The sequence below is a fragment of the Lissotriton vulgaris genome, chromosome 7 (genome assembly GCF_964263255.1).
Source record: "Lissotriton vulgaris chromosome 7, aLisVul1.2, whole genome shotgun sequence".
Lineage (NCBI taxonomy): Eukaryota > Metazoa > Chordata > Amphibia > Caudata > Salamandridae > Lissotriton > Lissotriton vulgaris.
Window position 1 is genome coordinate 24,103,237 of NC_141695.1, and position 22,356 is coordinate 24,125,592.

At 42.6% G+C, this 22,356-nt stretch overlaps 1 protein-coding gene across 1 annotated transcript in view; it reads right to left on the reverse strand.

The window, feature by feature from the left end:
- Positions 1 to 22,356, reverse strand: part of LOC147700552 (C-type lectin domain family 12 member A-like) — a 117,675-nt gene that overhangs the window by 24,037 nt on the left and 71,282 nt on the right. Inside the window, exons 2-4 of the mRNA XM_086928449.1 lie at positions 15,498 to 15,635; positions 10,183 to 10,281; positions 1,314 to 1,457 (exon numbers count right to left, since the gene is read on the reverse strand). Of these exons, the coding sequence (XP_086784575.1) occupies positions 1,314 to 1,457; positions 10,183 to 10,281; positions 15,498 to 15,603 (349 nt within the window). The 5' untranslated portion in view covers positions 15,604 to 15,635. The remainder of the gene's footprint in view (positions 1 to 1,313; positions 1,458 to 10,182; positions 10,282 to 15,497; positions 15,636 to 22,356) is intronic.

Genomic DNA, 22,356 nt, shown 5'->3' on the forward strand with positions numbered 1-22,356 from the left:
CGAACAAGGGAGGGGGGTGTAACTATTCACTGTCGGTCACGTTCAGGGGTGTAACGCAGGCCCGTGCTGCCCCTGCGGCTCAGGGGGTCCCCCAACACTTTTTGGGGACCCCAATCTTTGAAGGTGACCCAATTAGTCCAAGGCCAATTAATATCTGTGAGATATGAGTGACTCCAAAGGGTGGCCCCATCATTTTGCGTTTTCCACTGAATTCATGGCAGGGCCACATGCTGTCTACTACCTGGTAAGGAAGGGGCCCGTGCAGGCTACATTTAAAACAGTTCCCAAATTGTTCATATAAAGAGTGAATAATACCAGAGTAGGAATGCACCCTTATCTCACCCCACCTTCACTGGGTCAGAAAGACTTCCATCCATCTTATACCTAACTGCTGCACTTAAATCAAGGGGAAGTTCTAATAAAGAATTCACTATGTTCTTGTCTATGCCCAGCTTAATGAGTATTCCACAGAGTGTGACTCTATTTACTCTATCAAAGGTTGCCGTCAGATCCATAAACGCCAGATTAAGTTTATTCTTTTTGGCCACTGTGTATTTACTAATAATCAGTTGGAGATTTATACATTGATCAGCAGTTGCCTAAATCCATATTGGAGGTTGGATAAAACGTTGTTATACTTCAGCCACTTATTCAATCTTGCTAAGAAAACCTTCCCCAAAATGTTCACAGTTGCGTCAATTAAAGATATTGGCCGATAACATTGTGGCTCTGCTCTCAACACCATTTTAAATCTCAGTAATATAATGGATTTCGACCAAGTTGCTGCTAGACCTTTATTTCAAGCAGCATTAAACACCTGCACTCATATTTTTGCCCAGAAAGAAGGATCTGGCTTAAACAAATCTCCCTGCACCCCATCTGGGCCTGGCGCTTTTCCACTGGACATAGTTATATTGGCGTCAAATACCTCCTTCTCCCTAAAAATGAAACCTTTCTTCTACGGTGGCCTGAATGGGGTTAAGATCCTCCGGCATTTCCAATACATACATGCCCTGGAAGTGTCTCACCCGTACCTCTGGAGAAATGGTGCAACCCATGATTTTTGTTCTGGACCCCGGCAAAAATGGGCCTTGTCATTATCACCCAGAACTTTGCACTATTGTCTAACACACTTATCGGGATAGGATCATTCCTGCTAATCTAAGTCATGCTATGTGTATTTGTAGAGCGCGCTATCACCCGGGAGAGTATCCCAGAGGGGGGCAGGTGTGTCCAGCCTTGCCTAGGGCAGGTAGTTAGCTAAATAGCCAGATCTCCAGCTTCTTGCAAATACCCTGACTCTCATGCTTCACCTTGTGGGCTGCACATTTCTTCTTGTAGATGTTTCAGAAACTCTTTCAGGTGTCTGAGTTCAGTTGTTGAATTCAAATGGTTGTCTGGGTTACTGATGCACACATTCTCTTCCTCGCTGCTGCTCTTCTGAAATGATTGGACACCTATTGGAAAATAATATAGATCAAATGTATAAATGACAGGGATACAGAATGGCACAAGAAGAGAAGAAATTGTAAACGCTGCCTTTGTTCAACTGGCTGACCTTCATGGTGACAGTATGCATTCTGAGATGTACCTACACTTGCAGAATATACACACACATCACACACACACATTCGCACACACTCCCACATACTCATTCTCATTTAATTTTGGTATTTATAAAGCGCTATAACACCTTTTGTGTTTCACAGCACTAACAGATACCATGCACCTGTTAGTCAGAGGACCAGTGACTAAAGGAAGAGTAACACATAAACATACTTTATCTGTCTCTATTGGATGGGTAGTTTATCAATTGTTAGACCAGCATTTAAACCCTCTTTGACTATGGACGCCTGTTGTGACCGTATTTTTGGCTCTATTTCTGAGTGATGGTGACTTTAAGCTTGCTACCATCCTGAATCTCTATTCTTGCCTTGTGTTGGTCCTTTTCAGGCCTTTTTCAGAACCTAGAAGCATAAACTAGAGAATAGCTGCTTTATATGATGATAGATCCCTTATTCTTAACTCTAATCCATCTATTGGCTATTGGCTTTGACATAATTATGTGTCCTTTCATCATCCTACCTATAGTAGAGGGTGGATCCTGTAGTCCTGACTTTATATTACATATTGGTATGGTTTGTGTATGTACTCTGACAGAGCTAAGTGTTATTTCATTCTTCTCAGGCCTACAAGGCCCACAACTAGAGAGACTCCATTTTGCTTTCTGTCCATGCAGACTGAGATGCTTGCAGGGTAAATGTGATGTTTTAGTTATGAGGTGTTGTTCGCCCTAAGCGAACTGGAGAGAACCGGCCAGAGCTGAATCTAATCAGGAAGTGTCTCTGGGCTCAGGTCTCTAGACGAAACAAGCAGCTGGTCACTGTGGGAGCGTCTAGCGCAAGGAGCCTGGTACATGGAATCGGTGGGAGGAGGCTGCTGGCTGGAACTTTCCATGAGGAGAGAGCATTCCATATTAGTGAAGTGCAGAGGCGGAGTCAGTCAGAAAGAGTTGAGTTCAGAAGGAGTTGGAGCAGAGGAGAAGAGACAGTGGATGCTTGGAACAGAGAGAAGTCAGTTAGTCAGTTTGTCAGTGAGACAGCTGGAGTCAGAGAAAGAAGAAGATGCTTGGAACAGAGAGAAGACAGACAGACAGTCAGTGAGCTGGAACCAGAGAGAGAAGCCAGAAGCAGTTGTGAGCAGATGGTGTTTTGAGCAGAGAGAAGTGAGATGATGTTTGAAGCTGAAGGAAGCAGTCAGAAGCAGTTACTTATCAGAAGGAGTTGTGATCAGCTGGAGTCTGAAGTGATGCCTTTTGGAAGAGACTGAAGTTATATCGTGGATTAGTCTGTGGGAGCAGCTGGAGTGAATTGGACATTGGAACTGAGATAATCAGACAGAGTGAAGAAGCTAGTGGAGCGAACGGTTATCAGAGCGGCAGAAACTAGTAGGCTGAAGCTGGAAGGTGGAGAGAGTTCGTGGGGGAGAGGAATCCAGTGCAGAGTGATCAGCGCAGATGCGTGTATCTGAGACGAGCTAAGGCACAGACTAGAGAGGAACCCAGATGACAGCTAGAGCAAGACTTCATACTAATCAGGTGATATTTGTCCTTTACATTTAAACATTAACCTTGTCCCTATTGTGTTGCTAATCCTTTTCCTTTCAGCAGTGTGCAGTCTATTTACAGTCCCTGTTAGTTACATGTGGATGTGGTATAGTAATAAAGCTTTACAGAGACCCCACAGATCTGTGTATGTGTCTATTCCCCTTTTACTTTGCAGGCTATATGTTATAGTGTAGTGTTATATTGATATTGTTGTTCTGATAAATAAAGTACCCCAGTTCTTAGTGAACCGGCATGTGCCTCTTATTCTTATATGAAAAGGTAACCTGTTCTTCTAGTCAGGTGTTACTGTTTGAACAGACGCTACCCCTGATCAGGTAAGTAATAACTGAATAATTAGGGAGAGAGGATCCCTTGAACTGAAGGATAAGTTGTACACCGTGTAATTCGGCCATTCCATAATATTATTGTACCTCTAGTGAATAGTGAGAGAAACTTCCCAACATAGAGAGAGAGAGCTGAAGGTATCCATTGGAAAGTGATCGTCGTTGTGTAGTGGCGTTAGTGAGAGCACTGATTGTAGTCAGTGTGTATACCCACAGGATTGTGGCTTGTGTATGTATGAAATAGTGAGAGCACCAGGGGGAACACTGGTGTGGATACCCACAGGATTGTGGCCTGTGTATGTATGAAATAGTGAGAGCACCAGGGGGGACACTGGTGTGGATACCTACAGGATTGTGGCTTGTGAGAGCACTGGTTGCGGTCAGTGTGTAATGGTAAGTAATCAGAACTGCCCCAGGGTAGATTAGTCTGGGCCCATGTGATCGCGAGACTATGAGGTATGAGTGTGGTGTAGGGCATGGACGTCCTTAGTAATCAGTGAGTATTCCTAGTAATCCCTATAGATTTAGTGGTGTTTCTGATGATATGAGCTTGTATATTGCGAGTTCCCCATCCTCAAGTAGGTACCCAGGTGCCTGGATAGATGGGTCCTGAGGAGGGAGGTGGTTGCCTTTCGGCTGGGTTGGTGGTGTCTTGGTGAGCTGATCCCATCTGGTCTGAAAATCCGGTCGTTACAACGCCCAACCCAGAGCACTGGGATATATAACATGCATGAAATGAGGGTTCAATGGTTCATGGGTAGCTTGTATTCCAACCATGTTCCTTTATTTCATCTGATCTTTACACTTAGAATATCACAAACTTGTGTTTTGGAAATACCATTTTGCTTCATCAACGCCAATCACAACATATGCATGTTAAACAGTTAAAAAGATAATCAATTAACTCAAGAAAATATTCCTTTATCACATATCACATCTCTATCAGGTATCTCTAAAACAAAAATTGCTTAGTTTCTTAACTCAAGTCCACCTAAAGCGTAAGGCTCCCAATTAAACGTGTCGTCTATGCACATATTGCACTTATATGTAGAAAAATCCAGTCTCTCTCTTATCAAGCACAGGTCAATCAGCTTCAACCGTTCCAATTATCTAATTTAATCAATCAATTTTCTTAGTTTATACTGATGCATTGTATATGGTGTTACAATAAAAAAAATGAATAATGAAACTCCGAATGGGGTTTGGGAGCACACTACCTCACAGTCCCAGCACAGTACGCCCCATTGCATCCTGGTAAATGCAGTACACAGTACAAACTTACTTGAAAATTAGCTGGAGTTTTTCACCAAAGTTGGTGCAGACTTTGCTGTATATCTCTACACACTTGTTTCTGGTTTAAGCCATTCATCAGTAGAGAGCAGCAGTTTAGAAAGCAAAGTAAAATCATCTGGGGTTGCTGGAAATGCTGCCAAGTTCCTCTCAGGTCACAGTACCACTTTCTGTTCAAAAGGCTCCCTTGAGCCAGCAAGCTGATGAGCGTTGGAATGCACCTGCGTGCCTGTGAGTGGTACTGTGACCTGAGATGAATTTCGCAGCATTTCTAGCAACCCCAGGTGAGTTTTCTTTTGCTTTCCACTGCAACAGCTCTCTAGTGAAGTAGGGATTAACCAAGAAACAGGTGTCTAGAGATATACAGCAATGCCTGCACCAACTTTGGTGGAAGGGAGCTCAATCTGCCTTTACCAACATCACACATGGCATGCCTCAGGGCTCCACAATCCGCCCAATTTTTTTTTATATCTACATGAAACCCCTGATTGCGGTCATAAGGCCTCATAACATTAACATCGTAAATTATGCATATGACACGCAACTGATTCTCCCCTTACAGGGAGATCAGTCGACATCTCTGGAAGTGTTTCATGTCTGCCTGCGTGCTACGGCTCAATGGCTGAGGGACAACTGATTGCAATTTAACGCTGGAAAGACCGAGGTCCTCTACTGCTCAGTGGGGAAGGTTCCTTCTGCGCTGCCTGGAAATGTCTGGCCTTTAGACACATCTACTGTACTGAGGTCAGTTGAGAAGGTTCAAAACCTGGGCGTCATGTTCAATAACAAACTAACATGGAGGCACAGGTTAACGAAATGGTGGGAAGCTGTTTCGCTATTATCAGAATTCTGTGGAAGATTTTTCCCCTGTTGCCTTCCCACGCGCAAGCGCTAGTAGTACAAAGTACTATATTAAGCAGATTAGATCACTTCAACGTGCTGCTGTTAGAGTCCCCGAAATATCTTTTAGACAGACTCCAGAGGATTCAGTCAACAGCAGTCAAGCTAGCCTTGGGATGGTCCAGAGGTTCCTTCTCCTCATTGGCTTTGGCGGAGCTGCATTGGCTACCGATAAGACAAAGAATCCAGTTCAAATCCCTCTGCTTAGTGTTCAAGGCCCTGCATGGGTCTGGAACTGTATCCATGCAGAGAAAATTTGAATGGTACGTACCTGCGAGAAGCCTTTGCTGCTCTTCGGCCAGACTGGTGAAAATACCAAGATTCAAGAAAATAAAATCGGGTGGCAGAGTCTTTGGTGTATCAGCCTCCAGATTATGGAATGAGCTTCCACTGGAACTGAGACAAGTTAGGGACCTTCTCCCCTTTAGGACGAGATTAAAAACTTGGCTTTTCCCTAAAGTCTAAATTTGTTGTCAGCTCCACGGGCGTGCCCTACACAAAATTGTGCACTCTTAATGTCAGTGCCAGGATGCCTGTTAGGTGATAAGCGCTTTACAAGTGAGATAAATTAATAAATAAATAAATAAATAAGAAAGTGCTTGTGCTAGAGGTAAAGGAGTGAGAATCACAGGATTCAGAGTTGCAGACTGTTCCTTATTCCGAGAAAAAAATGGTTTAAGAGAAAAACCAGTACAGTATAGCCTGTCCACAATATATATTCACAACACATTTTGCAATATTCTATAATACAACCCACCCTAACAAAGAAATGAAGCCTTGATCACTTCCGCATCCCCTTGAAGACTATAATAGGAGTTTTTTGTGTCATCTTCCACCGCATCTGCAAAATGTCAGGTGCTGTGCCGAACGGAGATCGGATCTCCTGACGAATGACAACCTTTTTTGTACACATCAGTCGCCACCTTCGTCAGGTAGAGACACAGGTACCATCTCAATATCATTTGCCAGCACCTTTTTCTTTCTTAAAATGAAGCTCACTCACCAAGCTATGCAGACATTGCATGCTTTGCCTGACATCAAAGTGGTGGGCAGGAGACAGCGCGCCTCAAATTAAGCCTTCACATTTCGCCTCCCCATCATCTAAACTGTGTATGTTCACGGCTGCCCTAAAGATGATCCTTTGAACACTTCAACAACCTCCTTGAAGGCCATAGACAGATGTTTTTGTGTTGATCCCCTATTGCACCCACAAAATGGAGAATATGAGAATTGAAGGTCAATGAGTTAGAAGAAATGCATAGCGGATCTAAACTCTCTACTGGAGATACCAAGCCTATAAATAATACGTAGCTGAGAAATCTAAAATGCACTAAACCAACTCTGGATCAATAAAGGACAAGAGCTCAGTAAAATAGTGCCATCTGATAGGTTTCATTTTCGATGCCCCGCCCATTGACATTTACATATACAAGTTAGCATCATGTGTCTAACTGATGAAGTATACACTTATGCTCTTACGTTATTTTTTCTACTCATGTGATTATTCATTTATACGTGTGGTGATATTTTTATTTCCTTAACTTAGCTTGTGTGCCTCCATTTTGAGTATTCTTCTGTGTCTGCGAGTCACACTCTCTCATCCACCCCTCCCGCAGGAATAGGAAAATCACTAATGCAGCAGTTTTCGTTTCTCAGCTAACTGAGGCCGAAACTAACAAGTTCCTTATCAGTAGTGTTCTCATGCACCAGAGACGCTGAGGCTCGGCTCCGCGGCCTTGGGCAGAGATAGCCAATGTTGCCTTTGCAGGTGCAGATGCCTCTTGTATGATGCCATTGTTCCTCTCTCTGGGGTTCAGTACTTTTCCAGAAGGGGCATGTTTTTATTCCACTGTACCATGTTATAATGTATTGCTGTGATGATATGAGTTAGTCCTCTCGGCGCACTCTTAGGGGTGAGGTTGGACAGGGCCCTCTCATATGGGAGTTTGTGGCCTTATAAAATTACCTTGTTTATTCTTCTCCACTGTCCGGTTGACTTCTTACTGAGTAACTATAGGTGAGTGTGGTAAGTCACTCGGGTGGATTTGAGCCACGCTTATCACCATCTATACCTACCCAAGACACCCATGATAATATAAATGTCAGCAAGTGCCAGAAACTGGTTGCGCTAACGTTTCCATACCCATGGTTTTAAATCTTGGAAGATCTTGCCCTTTAGCCTGTTTGCTATCCCTGGATACTATCCCTTGCATGCACTCTACTCAACGACACACTCCCATTGAGGAAGACCAAAGGCAACAATATCAACAACAATGCTTAGAAGTTATGCTCTCCAATTTATATTGTAACCTACTAATTCACTTTGTAGGCCCACTTGTATCGAATTGGGAATCTGTTTCATTATCATTCACCTCAGAACCATGACTGTACCTGCAATTACAGACAGCCTAAACATTGTCTCTCTAAACCTTGCGGGATTAAACCATCCAGTTAAAAGATGCAAAATAATGGAATATCTCTACTGATCCAAGGAAGCTATGCTTCTCCTTCAAGAGACGAAAATGACTGACAAAGAAGCCATTACCCTAAAAAATAATTGGATCTCTGTAGTTTACTGCTCTCCTGCAATACATAAAAACAGGGTTATTATTCTAATCTCTGAGCGCTCTAATGCCACTCTTGAAACATATTCTATTGATGGGGAAGGCAGATGGATCAGCACTACTCTACGTAGAGGGGAACCCTTATCCACGTAGTCGATACATATGTCTCTAACATTGATGACACCTCCTTCTGGAATAAAATATCAATGCAGACATTAGAATATAATCGATTCTTGTATAAGAATTATATGGTGCAGAATAAAAAGGGTAATCTATGGTGTCAGGATGTTGTAACCGCCAGATGTCTTTAAGATTGCATTGAGAGCATATGTTTGAATAATGTTATGGGCTTTAGGTGGATGGTAGTTACAGGTTCAAGTTCAAGTTCAGTGATTTGTATAGCGCGCTACTCACCCAGAGGGTCTCAAGGCGCTTGAGTGAGAGTGGGTGCTGTAGTGCATCATTTATCGAATTGCCAAGTTTTTAGCTGCTTTCTGAAAGAGAGGTGATTCTGTGTGAGGCGGAGGTGGGTGGGGAGGGATTGACAATGGAGGGTTGACAATGGAGGGTTATGTCGAGTGGGATGTTGAAATCACCACTTACAATGATAAGTTCATTGGAGGGTATATGTCCAATCTTGTCTGATATTTTCTTCCAGAAGGAGGTGTCATCATTTGTAGAGACATATATATTGACTACGTGGATAAGGATTCGCCTCTACGTAGAGTAGTGCTGATCCACCTGCCTTATCCATCTATAGAATATGTTTCAAGAGTGGCATTAGAGCGCTCAGAGATTATAATATTAACCTTGTTTTTTATGTATTACAGGAGAGCAGTGAACTTCAGAGATCTAATTATTTTTGAGGGTGATGACTTCTTTGTCAGTGATTTTCATCTCTTGAAGGAGAATATCTCCAAAGGATCAGTAAATATAGTCCGTCATTTTGCATCTTTTAACTTGATGGTTTATTATGGGAGCAGTCCAGCCCGAACTGCCAAGCCAAGCCCTCCCTGGATCAGAAACAAGCATCCTGGGACCGGTTTTGGGGTAACAATAATACATGAGCATGATTGTAAAGTATCAAAACAGACAACTATCGCCATATTCATGAGCACACATAGGTGCCTGGACATGCCCTGAGATGGAAAGGGCTCTAGGGAATAAAAGACTAACACATCCTGTCAAGTGACTTTGAACATGCTTTAGATCCATGACTACAGACTTCCATGTGACATCCATGATCCACTCTACAGGTGATGATATATACAAAGCCTTCCTACAGCTCCGGAAATCCACAGCGCCTGCCTCTGGGGTTTAGGAGTTCAGGCTGCTGCTTGCCCATCACTGGTGGAGCTTTCATGTATCTTCTCAAGTGGGCTGTACTGTGCACCCCTCTTTGATCACTCACATCACCAGATGAGTCTTTAAATGTATTAAGAGGACCCACCTCATGGCAGTGATGATGGAGATGTACCCAGGAAGCCACCAGGATGAGGTGAAAACAAGGAATCCTGACATATGATTATGTCATCTCTAACCTATTTTAAAGTTTCAAGACTCCCACATACATCATTTCCTAAACATTTCCTGAAATGTGATTGTCAGCAGGTTACAGGTTGGTTCACAGCTCAGCGATGAGCGTGGTCTCATGAGATAGGCTAACCCCCCCAGTTGTTGTGTGATATTTCCTCAGTATCTTGAGGGCACAGCATCTCATACACAGACCTTAATGTCCCTACGTATTGGGACATCAGCCTTGACCGTGGCCCCATTGCTGTCTCAAATGCTGCTGTGACTAAAGAGAGGGTATGGTTTACCCGTGACAGCATCACCTAGCAGTCCCAGATCTGGGCCGTAAATTTAATTTTGCCCCCATGACATTGAACTATTGGACTGAACATGGCCTGTTTCCTGTACATGCCCCATCATTACGTAACAAATGCAGGAACATAATTTAGATCATAGAGAGACTTACGCAGGACAATGACTACGGTTAGCAGAATCAGAAGTGTGGAGACCAGGACTCCCAGAAGCAGCCTGAAGAGGGGGCAGGGCAGCCGCGACCTGGAAGAGACTGTAGGGAAGGAGTTAAGGTCAACATATGTACATACCGGAAATATTCACAAATCTAGAACACACCGGAATACCTGCATTATTGATGCTGTGCATGTGGCACTGAAACGTGTCGGCTTTCAGCCACTTGAGAGTACTTTACACAAAGAGCTATAGCTCGGGCTGGTGCTAGAGGACATCTTAAGATGATGGTGTGTAATATGATCCTAGCAGGTATTTTTGTACTGTAGGGGGTACCCGTCTGTGAGTGAAAGTAAGGCTGACAATTTTGAAAGGGATTTGGTGTAAATCTGTTCAGTAGCTTTTGAGAAATGAAGGTGCAAACATATTTGTATATCTGGATGGTTGGATCCGAGGGACTCCTTGGAGAGTCTTGTCGGGAGCGCCAGTTCAAAAATAGAACATACTACTAGGACCAAGGAACTTTTTTTTACCTTGGGCCATCTCGAACCTGCGGAAGCTCTGTTTGGCTGTGAGGACTCTGTACCTTACTCCCCTGTCCTGAAGTTATAGGAAATAATAATAATATAAAGATGCTGGGTAGGGATACCCTGCTACTCTTGGCTCTCTGAGGTGGGGTAAAACCAAAGGGACCTCCCCGGGACCAAACTTTTTTTTTAAATTTGCACTTTTTGCCCCAATCTAGCTGGATAGTGGCCACAACAGTAAAATAAAGTCCCCGCAATAATTTTTTTAATTTAGGGGCGGAGGCGTGACTAGGGTCCTCCTCCACGGTAGACCCCATCTCCCAGGGCTGATCAGTAAACAGATCAAGATGTTTATTAAAGTTTTAGATCTACAAAGAGATAAACAGTAAGATAGCTCTAGCTGATTTAATACAATGCTCTGTTAAAAGGGGTTTTAAAATAGCGCCATCCGGGGGATTTTAAAAGAGGGCAGACAAATAGAATAGTATCAACCGTCTGTACTGCACCCTTGCAAAGGTTACACCTCCTATGGGCCCAACTTATTCCCCGATCAGTAAATAAAAAGGGGAGAGGGGCCCATTGGCACCCCTCCCCAAGTCTTTAAAGGTCCTGTGTAAACAGAGCACATATTGCTCCCACCGGAGGGAGTAAGCATAAATCTCTGGTCCCTCTGGGCAATGCTGGCTCTGCACCATGCGGGGAGCCGATTGGGACCACAGGGGCCCTGGGCTCCCAGGGGCTGAGAAAACAGACCCCCTCTACCTTTATACATATTAAACAGCCCTGGGGGATAGGCCCCCCGGGTCCTATGTTACCTTTGGGGCTTGCAGTCCCTGTGGCCTATTCCCTGGGGCCTATGAAGGCTCAGGGATTGGGGTCGCTGGGACCTAATAATGCTAAAGACTGTGTATGGTGTGGAGTTGGCAGCCTGCTAGGGGTTTGGCCACTGGGTCTGGTGGCATATTGAGTCCTGTGGCCAAGCCCTTGTTGTGCACACTCAAAGGCTGTGTGCGGAATGCTGTTGGCTACCAGCAGCTAAACCCCCACCACACACGAACAACCAAAGCCTGTGCACGGAATGGGGTTTGCCTCCTCTGGGTGGCTGCCTGCAGCCAATTCTACGTCATGTATGATGAAAGGTCATGCACAGCAAGGGGTTGGCAGCCTGTGCCTGTGCACGGTAAGGCCCTGCGGCACACCCCCTGCCTCGCACTCCTGAAGTGGGTTTGCTTTATGTATGGTAATAAATTACAACTTTAGGTTAAAAAAAACTCACTTAAAAAAAAACAAGGTTAAAGTTTCTTTATAGTTAGGTGTAATATAAAGATGTGTTTTTCTTTAAAAAAAACAACTTAGAAATTCACTGAAACAAGACAAAGTTTAATTAACATAAGTGACAACATTAAAAGTTTGAACTGGAAAAAACCACAGAAATTCACCAGTTATAATTAGCAGAGCTAACTATAACTTGCACTTCTGGCCATGCTCTGCTTATGACCTCACATATTACATCAGTCATAACTTGCTCCATGACATCATTTATAACATCACTAATGACATCTCAAGTGACATTATTGGAATTGCATCAAACTTGGCAGGAAGCTGGATCTTGGCCCATAGATGGCGCATTTTGGGTAATCCACTCAGTAGTTTTTGAGAAATTAAGGTTGAAAAAATAATTGCATATTTGGACGGTTGGGTCCACAAGAGTCAATTTAAGAATAAAGTGTTCTTTATTTCCCTTAGGCCATTTCGCTCCCATGAGAGACAGACTCGAGCGAGAGCGAGCGGCATGATTGGCTGCCAGCAACAAGAGAAAAATGTAGCTGGCAGCCTTTACAGGACTCGAGGACTACGTTTCCTGTCCTGAAGTTATACAAAGAATAAAGATATATGGGGTCAGCGTACAGATACCCTGACCCCATAGGGCCCATGGGGAGGACCCAGGCCCTAACAAGGCTCAGGGAGGGGGCCTTAGAACATGTCATGAGTAATGTCATATGTGAGATCATAAGCAGTGCATGGAAAGGGTATAAGTTATATAGATAGTGCTGCTAATTATAACTGAGGAATTTCTGTGTTTCTTTTAGTTCAAAACGTTAATGTTGTCATTAACAAATGCAAGAAGGATGTTGTATGAATGGACAAGGTCCAAGGATAAAGGGGGCCTTGAATTACTCAAGGAAACGTCAATCCGTTTCTGTAGTGATTCCGGTATTCATAAAGTCAATGTCGAATTCAGACTCAATCTGTAGCGGAAAAAATTCCCGCATTGGATTCCCTGGAGAACTGCTCTCGTCTGTCTCTGCTTGTTGAAGGGCATCCTTGTCCATTCATCCGACATCCTTCTTGGATGTAGGATTCCATTTGCGGCCATCTCGCATATCTGTGACTGCCAATCCCCGTCCCTCCATAGGTGCCCGGCCGGGCCCTATGTGAGTATCCTTAACCACCCTGCTCTCCAACAGATGTTCCCCTCACTCACTGTCAGTCATCCACAGGTCGCCCTACATTGATAGGTCCTGATGAGACCCCACATTGATAGCTGGGTCGAAACGTTGTCAACAATTTGCAAATGAACCAATCCCAGTTCCTGCTATTAAACTAGGAAACTGTTAACATTGGTTGTGTTTCCATTGAATGGTCGTTTTCTGTAACAACATTGAAACCTTGTTTTTATGTCACAAATGTCACAATTGATACTCATCGGTTTCACACTTTTTTTCACTTGGGACAATCAACACTGATAAATTTGTAACAAATGTGTGAATTTTCATATATAAAAAAAGCTTGTTTCTCTAAACCTCCTGTGTTACATGTCCTTCTTTCCCTGACAGTGATAGACTCCCAGTTAACTGCGATTGTGCTGAGAATTATATTGTGATAGTAATCCTTGAGTGTCTGCAGGAACCACTGTTTTTGTTTAAATTGTAATGCACCCTGGTTCCATGTTAGTAGGGTGTCTCTTTTTTTCACGCGACTGCAACGGAGGGGGGGTGTGGAGAAGACTTTGAAGGGAGTGGACGTCATGGAAAAGTTTGTGGTTGAGCCCATTGTAAAGGCTAGGAGGAGAAAAGCATTATGGGACATCTGCTGAATGCGACTTTGAGTATATGATGCTTTGCAGAGAGGGACAGACTCCCCATTCCTGCTTGTCCTCCTGACAGAGAGCACCTCCTTGCTAATGTGCTTTCTTTCCTTTGCTTGTGGCTCCATGCCTCAGACCCATCCTGTGGCGAAGTGACGTCTACGGAAGGCTTTGCTAACTGAAACCTTTCTATCCTTTTCCTACACCCTAGCTTAGGGATGTCACTTTAGAGTAGAGATAGTCAGAACAAAATGTGGTGTACAGAAGAAGTACCAATGCAAGGAGACTTGCACTTTTGTTTTCCCTTCTCATGCATAATCGTCATTGTACTTATTGTTCTTTTCATGCTCCACTGGCTGAACTTTTTAGGGGGTTCGGCTTCCTTCTATTTCCCTTGTACTTCCATATTCTCATGCTAAGATTTGGGGATGTCCATCTATTTTTGAATTTGTAATAAAACTGACTAACCTTCAATCTTTTGTCGTTTTGGGTTCTTGCGTAGCCGTTTGTGTTACACTGTATTTCAAGTGACCCATGACCTTTACTTCCCTCTACGCATTCATGCTGCTAAAAAGAACCATAGGAGATCCGACATTGGATTGAACTGGGCAGGTGGGCCCAGGCTCCTTCAGCATCAAGCCAATGAGTGACAGAAGGAGCTCATGATAGCCAATGACTGACAGAGGGAGCTCATGATAGCCAATGGCTGACAGAGGGAGCTCATGATAGCCAATGGCTGACAGAGGGCGCACAGATAGCCAATAGCTGAAATGGACAGACAAAAAGCTCACTCTGTGTGTCGTTAACGATAGGTATTCAGACAGCTACTCTGTGGAGCCAGACCTAAAAGGGAAATAAAAATACGACTGTAAGATGTTGTTAGTTCCCTGGCCTTCGGCATACGAAATCTGTGGAGCAAAACGACAATGTACAAGGAGGGCCAGAGAATTCAAGAATATACCTGGAATATATCTGAATATTTCACCTTACCGTTCGGAAGAAATAAAAGGCATAGCTAATTTGGCACTTATGTTTGGGAAGTTTTTAGTAATTGTTGCCACACAGTACAATATTCACCTGCTTTGGAATGGGACCAAAGCCCATGGGCGGCTCCTGGTCAAAAGTGATCCGATGTATGTGTGCACATTGCACCGGCAGACGTGCCCTTTTGTACTTGCACATTTCTACTAAGTGTCTGCACTTTACATAGCACACTTCCATAGTAGTCACACAAAGGTGTCCTACCTTAGAGCCATGGGGGTAGATTGGTCAGTAAGATTGGGGGATGTAAGCTTCAAATTTCCCAACAATCACGCTCGCACATCTTGTTAAAATATGTTGTGAGAAGCAAGACACGAGGGGGGCTTAAGAGGCAGTGGAAAGAGAGAGAAGTGCGGATTGTTGGGGGTTCTTAAAACACAATAGTTTTCAATCTAACCAGGTATAAGGCAGAGATGAGAGAATGTGTGCTTGTGTGTGTGTGTTTGTGTGTTTTTGTCAGTCTGGGCATGTAAAAATCCTGAGTGAAATCCGACAGACACCTCACCATACCTGACTGAAAGCTCCTGCACCCAACTATTTACCACAGATTGCATTTTTTAGTGGGGGGTGTAATACCCCAAACACCCCACCTGAAACTACGCCCCTGCTGAGATCTCTGCTCTCTTGTACATACCCTGCGTGCAGTTCTGGTACCCTCACCTGGTGTAAACACGGTGCTGTGGGTCTTGCCGTGGTCTGCGGCCTGCTGTGAGGTGCCCTCATCTTCCGCAGCCCCCCTCTGCACCCCCACGTAGACTGTGTTCATCGTCTTCGATGGCTCTTCACCCTCTACGTCAACTGAAAAAGAGCACAGATGTTGTTGTTCTCTGATATTTCTCTACATGAAGCGACACAGCAATGTACATATTGTGTAGGAAAATGTTAAAGTAATGTTCATACCAAGACACCTTCTTAAGAGGGTCCCCACAGAAGCTGCCCTCGTGCCCTGCACATACCACCTAGCACGTATTTGTAAAGCACGTGTTCACCCAAGGGTATCTTGGTGCTGTACAACAGATGTTTATTGTTCCCCAACTCAATCGTACTCATTTTATCAACCTCAGAAGGATGGAAGGCCGAGTGGACCCACCAGGATTTGAACTGTGGTTGAGTTGTATTGTTACCGAACTCAATGGTACAAATTTTATTGACCTCCGAAGGATGAAAGGCCGAGTGGACCCACCAGGATTTGAACTGTGGTTGAGTTGTATTGTTACCGAACTCAATGGTACAAATTTTATTGACCTCCGAAGGATGAAAGGCTGGGTGGACCCAAAGGGATTTGAACCGTGGTTGAGTTGTATTGTTACCGAACTCAATGGTACACATTTTATTGACCTCCGAAGGATGAAAGGCTGGGTGGACCCAAAGGGATTTGAACCTGTTCCTATTAAGTCAAACACAGGCTCCTACAGTGGACATACTAGTCCACTAAGTCAGCAGGCCTGGTATACCTTGCGGCCCACCCCTCCTTTCTCTTTTACAGATCTCTGTAGCTTTACAGCTAATTGTACACTTTATGTTTGCATTCATAGGTGATTTACATACATACGTGATGGGGCCATGTATGCTTCACAATACTTTATTGTTACATCAAAACGAACATTGGCGAAGTCCATACGTCTGACCTGCGAAGCTGCGCGGTACTTAATCTTGGGCGGGGATTTATTTCAACATGTATACTAAATATGAGAAAAAACAAAGCATGCCATCAACTAAACGTGTCAGCCTTGTGCTTGCAATACAAATAACCACACCATATCATTTTAAAAAGAACATTACTTTTTACTTCCAATCAAGCAGGTACAGAAATCTTTAAAAAGTGTTATAATGTATTTCTTAGGGAAATTTTATTCTAACTAACATTAAAGAAAAGGTACTACTGCCTTCGAATTTCTATAGTCTCAAGACACAGCTTAAAAACACAAGGATGAAATAAAAAGGAAAGGAGATTACTGGTCCACCATCCCTGGTACCAAAGTGCCCTTTTTTAGGTAGATGTGAACAAGTGATCGAGCTAAAAATGTTGTCACAATTGGCTGATATCTGTAAGGAAAGATTAAAAGCAATTTGTTGGTGTTTATATAAGGTAAAAGTGGGGGGAAGAGGAAAGGAATGGCAGGAGGGGGGAAAGAAGGGGGAGGAAAGGAAAAAAGAATTCTGGGATATAAAAAAAGAAAACAGAGAAAAACACAGTAGATAAAATACTGTAAATGAATAGGTAAATATAAATACATCTAATGAGTATATCCGTATATATATCAGCATAACAGGGTGGATAATAAAGAACAGAGACAAAATCTTCTCAAGGGGGTTTGAAATTTTCAGAAGTTATATGCAAAGTATTATTTAAATTCGTGGTTGGTGACACCTAGCGTAGATGTCAACTCCCTGAGCACAACCTGGGAGAAACACCCAATGTTTCTATATCATGTAATCCAAATATTGTCAATAAAGTTGAACCAAAATTGTTGTTGTTTATCTCATGTTTAATTCACATGAATTTCATCAATGTCCATGAAGTTCCAAAATGTATGTACATCCAAAATCAACACATGGTGATAGTATCCCAATGCATTTCGGACACATGGTCCTTCATCAGGGGAATCCTAAACAGAATAAAAATGAGGCAATCTAAGTATAATTCACCGGGTAGCAAGTCTCAAACCAATTAAATAAAGTTCTAACGATTATGCATGTCAACGATCTATGGTACAGTGTAATGCATGCAGCATGAACCCAAAAACTTGTGTTAAATAAAGTAGAACCAAATGTCCATGCTCGTGTGCTATGGATAAAACAAGCCCAGTTTGCAATATGAATGAAACGTATAACCATATGCGTTCAATTCGTAAAAAAAAGTAAAGAGGTCTCTGTGCCCAGAAAATACTCTCGGTGGTGAAAAAAAGCTCCACGTTATAGCCCAAGTTAGAGATGAAAACAATCACTAAATCACAAACAAGAAAAAATGCGTCTATAGCGGTCACCGTAAGTAAAAGGTAGTCCCAGTAATCCAAAGGTCTGCATGTTAACACCGAGATGACAAGCGTGAACAATATAGTAAAGACACTTACAAGAAATTCAAAGCTGGGTTACGCGTTAAGACAGTGCACCCTTTGCCGTTTGGTGTGTAACAAACGTTCGGAATATGCGGAAGTAAATAAAGCATGCAGCGTGCATAGAAAGAACAATATAGTAAAGACACTTACAAGAAATTCAAAGCTGGGTTACGCGTTAAAACAGTGCGCCCTTCGCCGTTTGGTGTGTAACAAACGTTCGGAATATGCGGAAGTAAATAAAGCATGCAGCGTGCATAGAAAGAGGACTGAATGTCAGTGGCCATCTTAGAGTGGGGAAACGTGCATCCACGGAAGAAAGTGGACAATAAACTGAAAGAAAATGAGTAATACAAACAGTGAAGCACGGAATGAAAAAGCAATAGAATAGGGAAAAGAGAGATTATAATGATGGAAAGAAGGTGTGACAGTGAGTGGGTGTAACTCATCAAAACAAAGAATGGTGGGCAATATATGAACGGATGAACAAAGTGCATGGAATATGAACATAAGAGGATAGGAACGATAGCATGGTAGTGTACCAATAGATGATAGAGAAAAATTCATACATGTCATAACCCTGTATATACAAAAATAGAAGGAGATTTTAATAGGTAACATTGAAATTCCATCCGATCATTGAGACCAGAAGGTTTCATTGATTGAAGGAATTTGATCCAATGGTTTTCACGCTGTAATAAAAAGTTGTTATTGTCTCTGTCGTCTCGCTTGTTGACCACCTCCACTGCAGCAAACCTTAGCTGACTGATGTTGTGTCTGCTATCCTTAAAATGTACAGCCAGATTGGATTTCAAATTGACAGTCCTTATATTACTCTTGTGTTCATTTATTCTCTGTTTTAACTTGCGTGTGGTTTTTCCAGTATATATTAGCCCACACGGACATTTCACAATATATACCACATTTTCAGTGTCGCAAGTGGCATTCAATTTCAATTTGATGTCAGTTCCTTTCATGGGATGTTTAATCACAGGGCCTTTGATCATGTTGTTGCAATTTTGACAGTTCAGACAAGGTTGGTTGCCTTCATATTTGATCATTGATGTAGATTTAGGTTTCTTTATGAGTTCCTTCAGGTTGTTACCTCTTTTGTAAGCAAACAGTGGTTGTTCATTGAAAATCCCGTTGAAGTCCTGTTCTCGACAAATAATGGGCCAATGTTTCAAAATGGCATTTTTATAGGCCCTTGAAGACGCAGAATATTTAGATACGACCACCGGTCTGTTTTTGCTATCCTTAGGTTTAGTGGTTAGGGTTTCCTGCCGTGTGATGTTATCACAACGTTCTTTTGCCTGAACCAGGATGGATTGTGGGTATCCTCTCTTAGAAAAGCGTTCTAACATGTTGGTGGCTTGTTCCTCATATTTGGTGGTGTTAGAGGTGATACGTTTGACACGTAATAATTGCGAGAATGGCAGGTGATTCTTCAATGGTTTCTGGTGAAAAGAACTGTAATGCAACATGTTGTTTTTGTCTGTAGTTTTTCTATAAAGATCCGTTTCTAGGTAATCTTTAAATCTAGTCACTCTAACATCCAGGAAAGTGATTGATTGTTGACTCATTTCAGATGTGAATTGAATGCGGTCGTTAATGAGGTTGAGGTCAGTAACTGCCTTGTGTAAGGAATCGTAATTTCCTCGCCATAGGACGAAGATGTCGTCTATGTAGCGCAGGAATGCCATGGCATGCTCGATCCAAGGTGTCTGGTTCAGGATGTGGTTGTTCTCAAAGTATATCATGAATGCATTAGCATAGACAGGTGCCGCACAATTGCCCATGGAAGTCCCGGACAACTGGGCATAGAATTGATCATCCCAAGAAAAATAGCTCTGATAAAGGGTGAAATGCGTCAGTTGCATCAGGAAGATTTGCAGATCTTGTGAAAGATCAGAGTGTACCAAAATGTTTTCAATTGCTTCCATGCCCAAATCATGGGGAATGCTTGTGTACAAAGATTTAACATCTATTGAGCACAACCAGATAGTTTCATTTTCTCCAAACCTGATCTCGTTGAGAATCTGTAAGAAGTGGGTAGTATCTTTGATATATGTGCAAGATTGTTGAATTAGCGGCTGCAGATATCTGTCAATGAATTTACCCGTGTTTTCATGGATGCTTCCACGTGTAGACACAATGGGTCTAAAAGGAGGCTGGGTAACGCTCTTATGAACCTTGGGTAGCATGTACATGCTTGGTGTACTTGGATTGATTGGTGTCAAGAATCTCGGACCGAGAACATCTTTCAGATAAGAGCACCTACAATCTAATTCATGCTAACCCTACAAACAGCTACAAAGAAGTGTTGATGAACATTTTAACCACGGCGGAAGAGAACGGAACTATTGAACCTAAAACCAAGAGATTCTTGACACCAATCAATCCAAGTACACCAAGCATGTACATGCTACCCAAGGTTCATAAGAGCGTTACCCAGCCTCCTTTTAGACCCATTGTGTCTACACGTGGAAGCATCCATGAAAACACGGGTAAATTCATTGACAGATATCTGCAGCCGCTAATTCAACAATCTTGCACATATATCAAAGATACTACCCACTTCTTACAGATTCTCAACGAGATCAGGTTTGGAGAAAATGAAACTATCTGGTTGTGCTCAATAGATGTTAAATCTTTGTACACAAGCATTCCCCATGATTTGGGCATGGAAGCAATTGAAAACATTTTGGTACACTCTGATCTTTCACAAGATCTGCAAATCTTCCTGATGCAACTGACGCATTTCTCCCTTTATCAGAGCTATTTTTCTTGGGATGATCAATTCTATGCCCAGTTGTCCGGGACTTCCATGGGCAATTGTGCGGCACCTGTCTATACTAATGCATTCATGATATACTTTGAGAACAACCACATCCTGAACCAGACACCTTGGATCGAGCATGCCATGGCATTCCTGCGCTACATAGACGACATCTTCGTCCTATGGCGAGGAGATTACGATTCCTTACACTAGGCAGTTACTGACCTCAACCTCATTAACGACCGCATTCAATTCACATCTGAAATGAGTCAACAATCAATCACTTTCCTGGATGTTAGAGTGACTAGATTTAAAGATTACCTAGAAACGGATCTTTATAGAAAAACTACCGACAAAAACAACATGTTGCATTACAGTTCTTTTCACCAGAAACCATTGAAGAATCACCTGCCATTCTCGCAATTATTACGTGTCAAACGTATCACCTCTAACACCACCAAATATGAGGAACAAGCCACCAACATGTTAGAACGCTTTTCTAAGAGAGGATACCCACAATCCATCCTGGTTCAGGCAAAAGAACGTTGTGATAACATCACACGGCAGGAAACCCTAACCACTAAACCTAAGGATAGCAAAAACAGACCGGTGGTCGTATCTAAATATTCTGCGTCTTCAAGGGCCTATAAAAATGCCATTTTGAAACATTGGCCCATTATTTGTCGAGAACAGGACTTCAACGGGATTTTCAATGAACAACCACTGTTTGCTTACAAAAGAGGTAACAACCTGAAGGAACTCATAAAGAAACCTAAATCTACATCAATGATCAAATATAAAGGCAACCAACCTTGTCTGAACTGTCAAAATTGCAACAACATGATCAAAGGCCCTGTGATTAAACATCCCATGAAAGGAACTGACATCAAATTGAAATTGAATGCCACTTGCGACACTGAAAATGTGGTATATATTGTGAAATGTCCGTGTGGGCTAATATATACTGGAAAAACCACACGCAAGTTAAAACAGAGAATAAATGAACACAAGAGTAATATAAGGACTGTCAATTTGAAATCCAATCTGGCTGTACATTTTAAGGATAGCAGACACAACATCAGTCAGCTAAGGTTTGCTGCAGTGGAGGTGGTCAACAAGCGAGACGACAGAGACAATAACAACTTTTTATTACAGCGTGAAAACCATTGGATCAAATTCCTTCAATCAATGAAACCTTCTGGTCTCAATGATCGGATGGAATTTCAATGTTACCTATAAAAATCTCCTTCTATTTTTGTATATACAGGGTTATGACATGTATGAATTTTTCTCTATCATCTATTGGTACACTACCATGCTATCGTTCCTATCCTCTTATGTTCATATTCCATGCACTTTGTTCATCCGTTCATATATTGCCCACCATTCTTTGTTTTGATGAGTTACACCCACTCACTGTCACACCTTCTTTCCATCATTATAATCTCTCTTTTCCCTATTCTATTGCTTTTTCATTCCGTGCTTCACTGTTTGTATTACTCATTTTCTTTCAGTTTATTGTCCACTTTCTTCCGTGGATGCACGTTTCCCCACTCTAAGATGGCCACTGACATTCAGTCCTCTTTCTATGCACGCTGCATGCTTTATTTACTTCCGCATATTCCGAACGTTTGTTACACACCAAACGGCGAAGGGCGCACTGTCTTAACGCGTAACCCAGCTT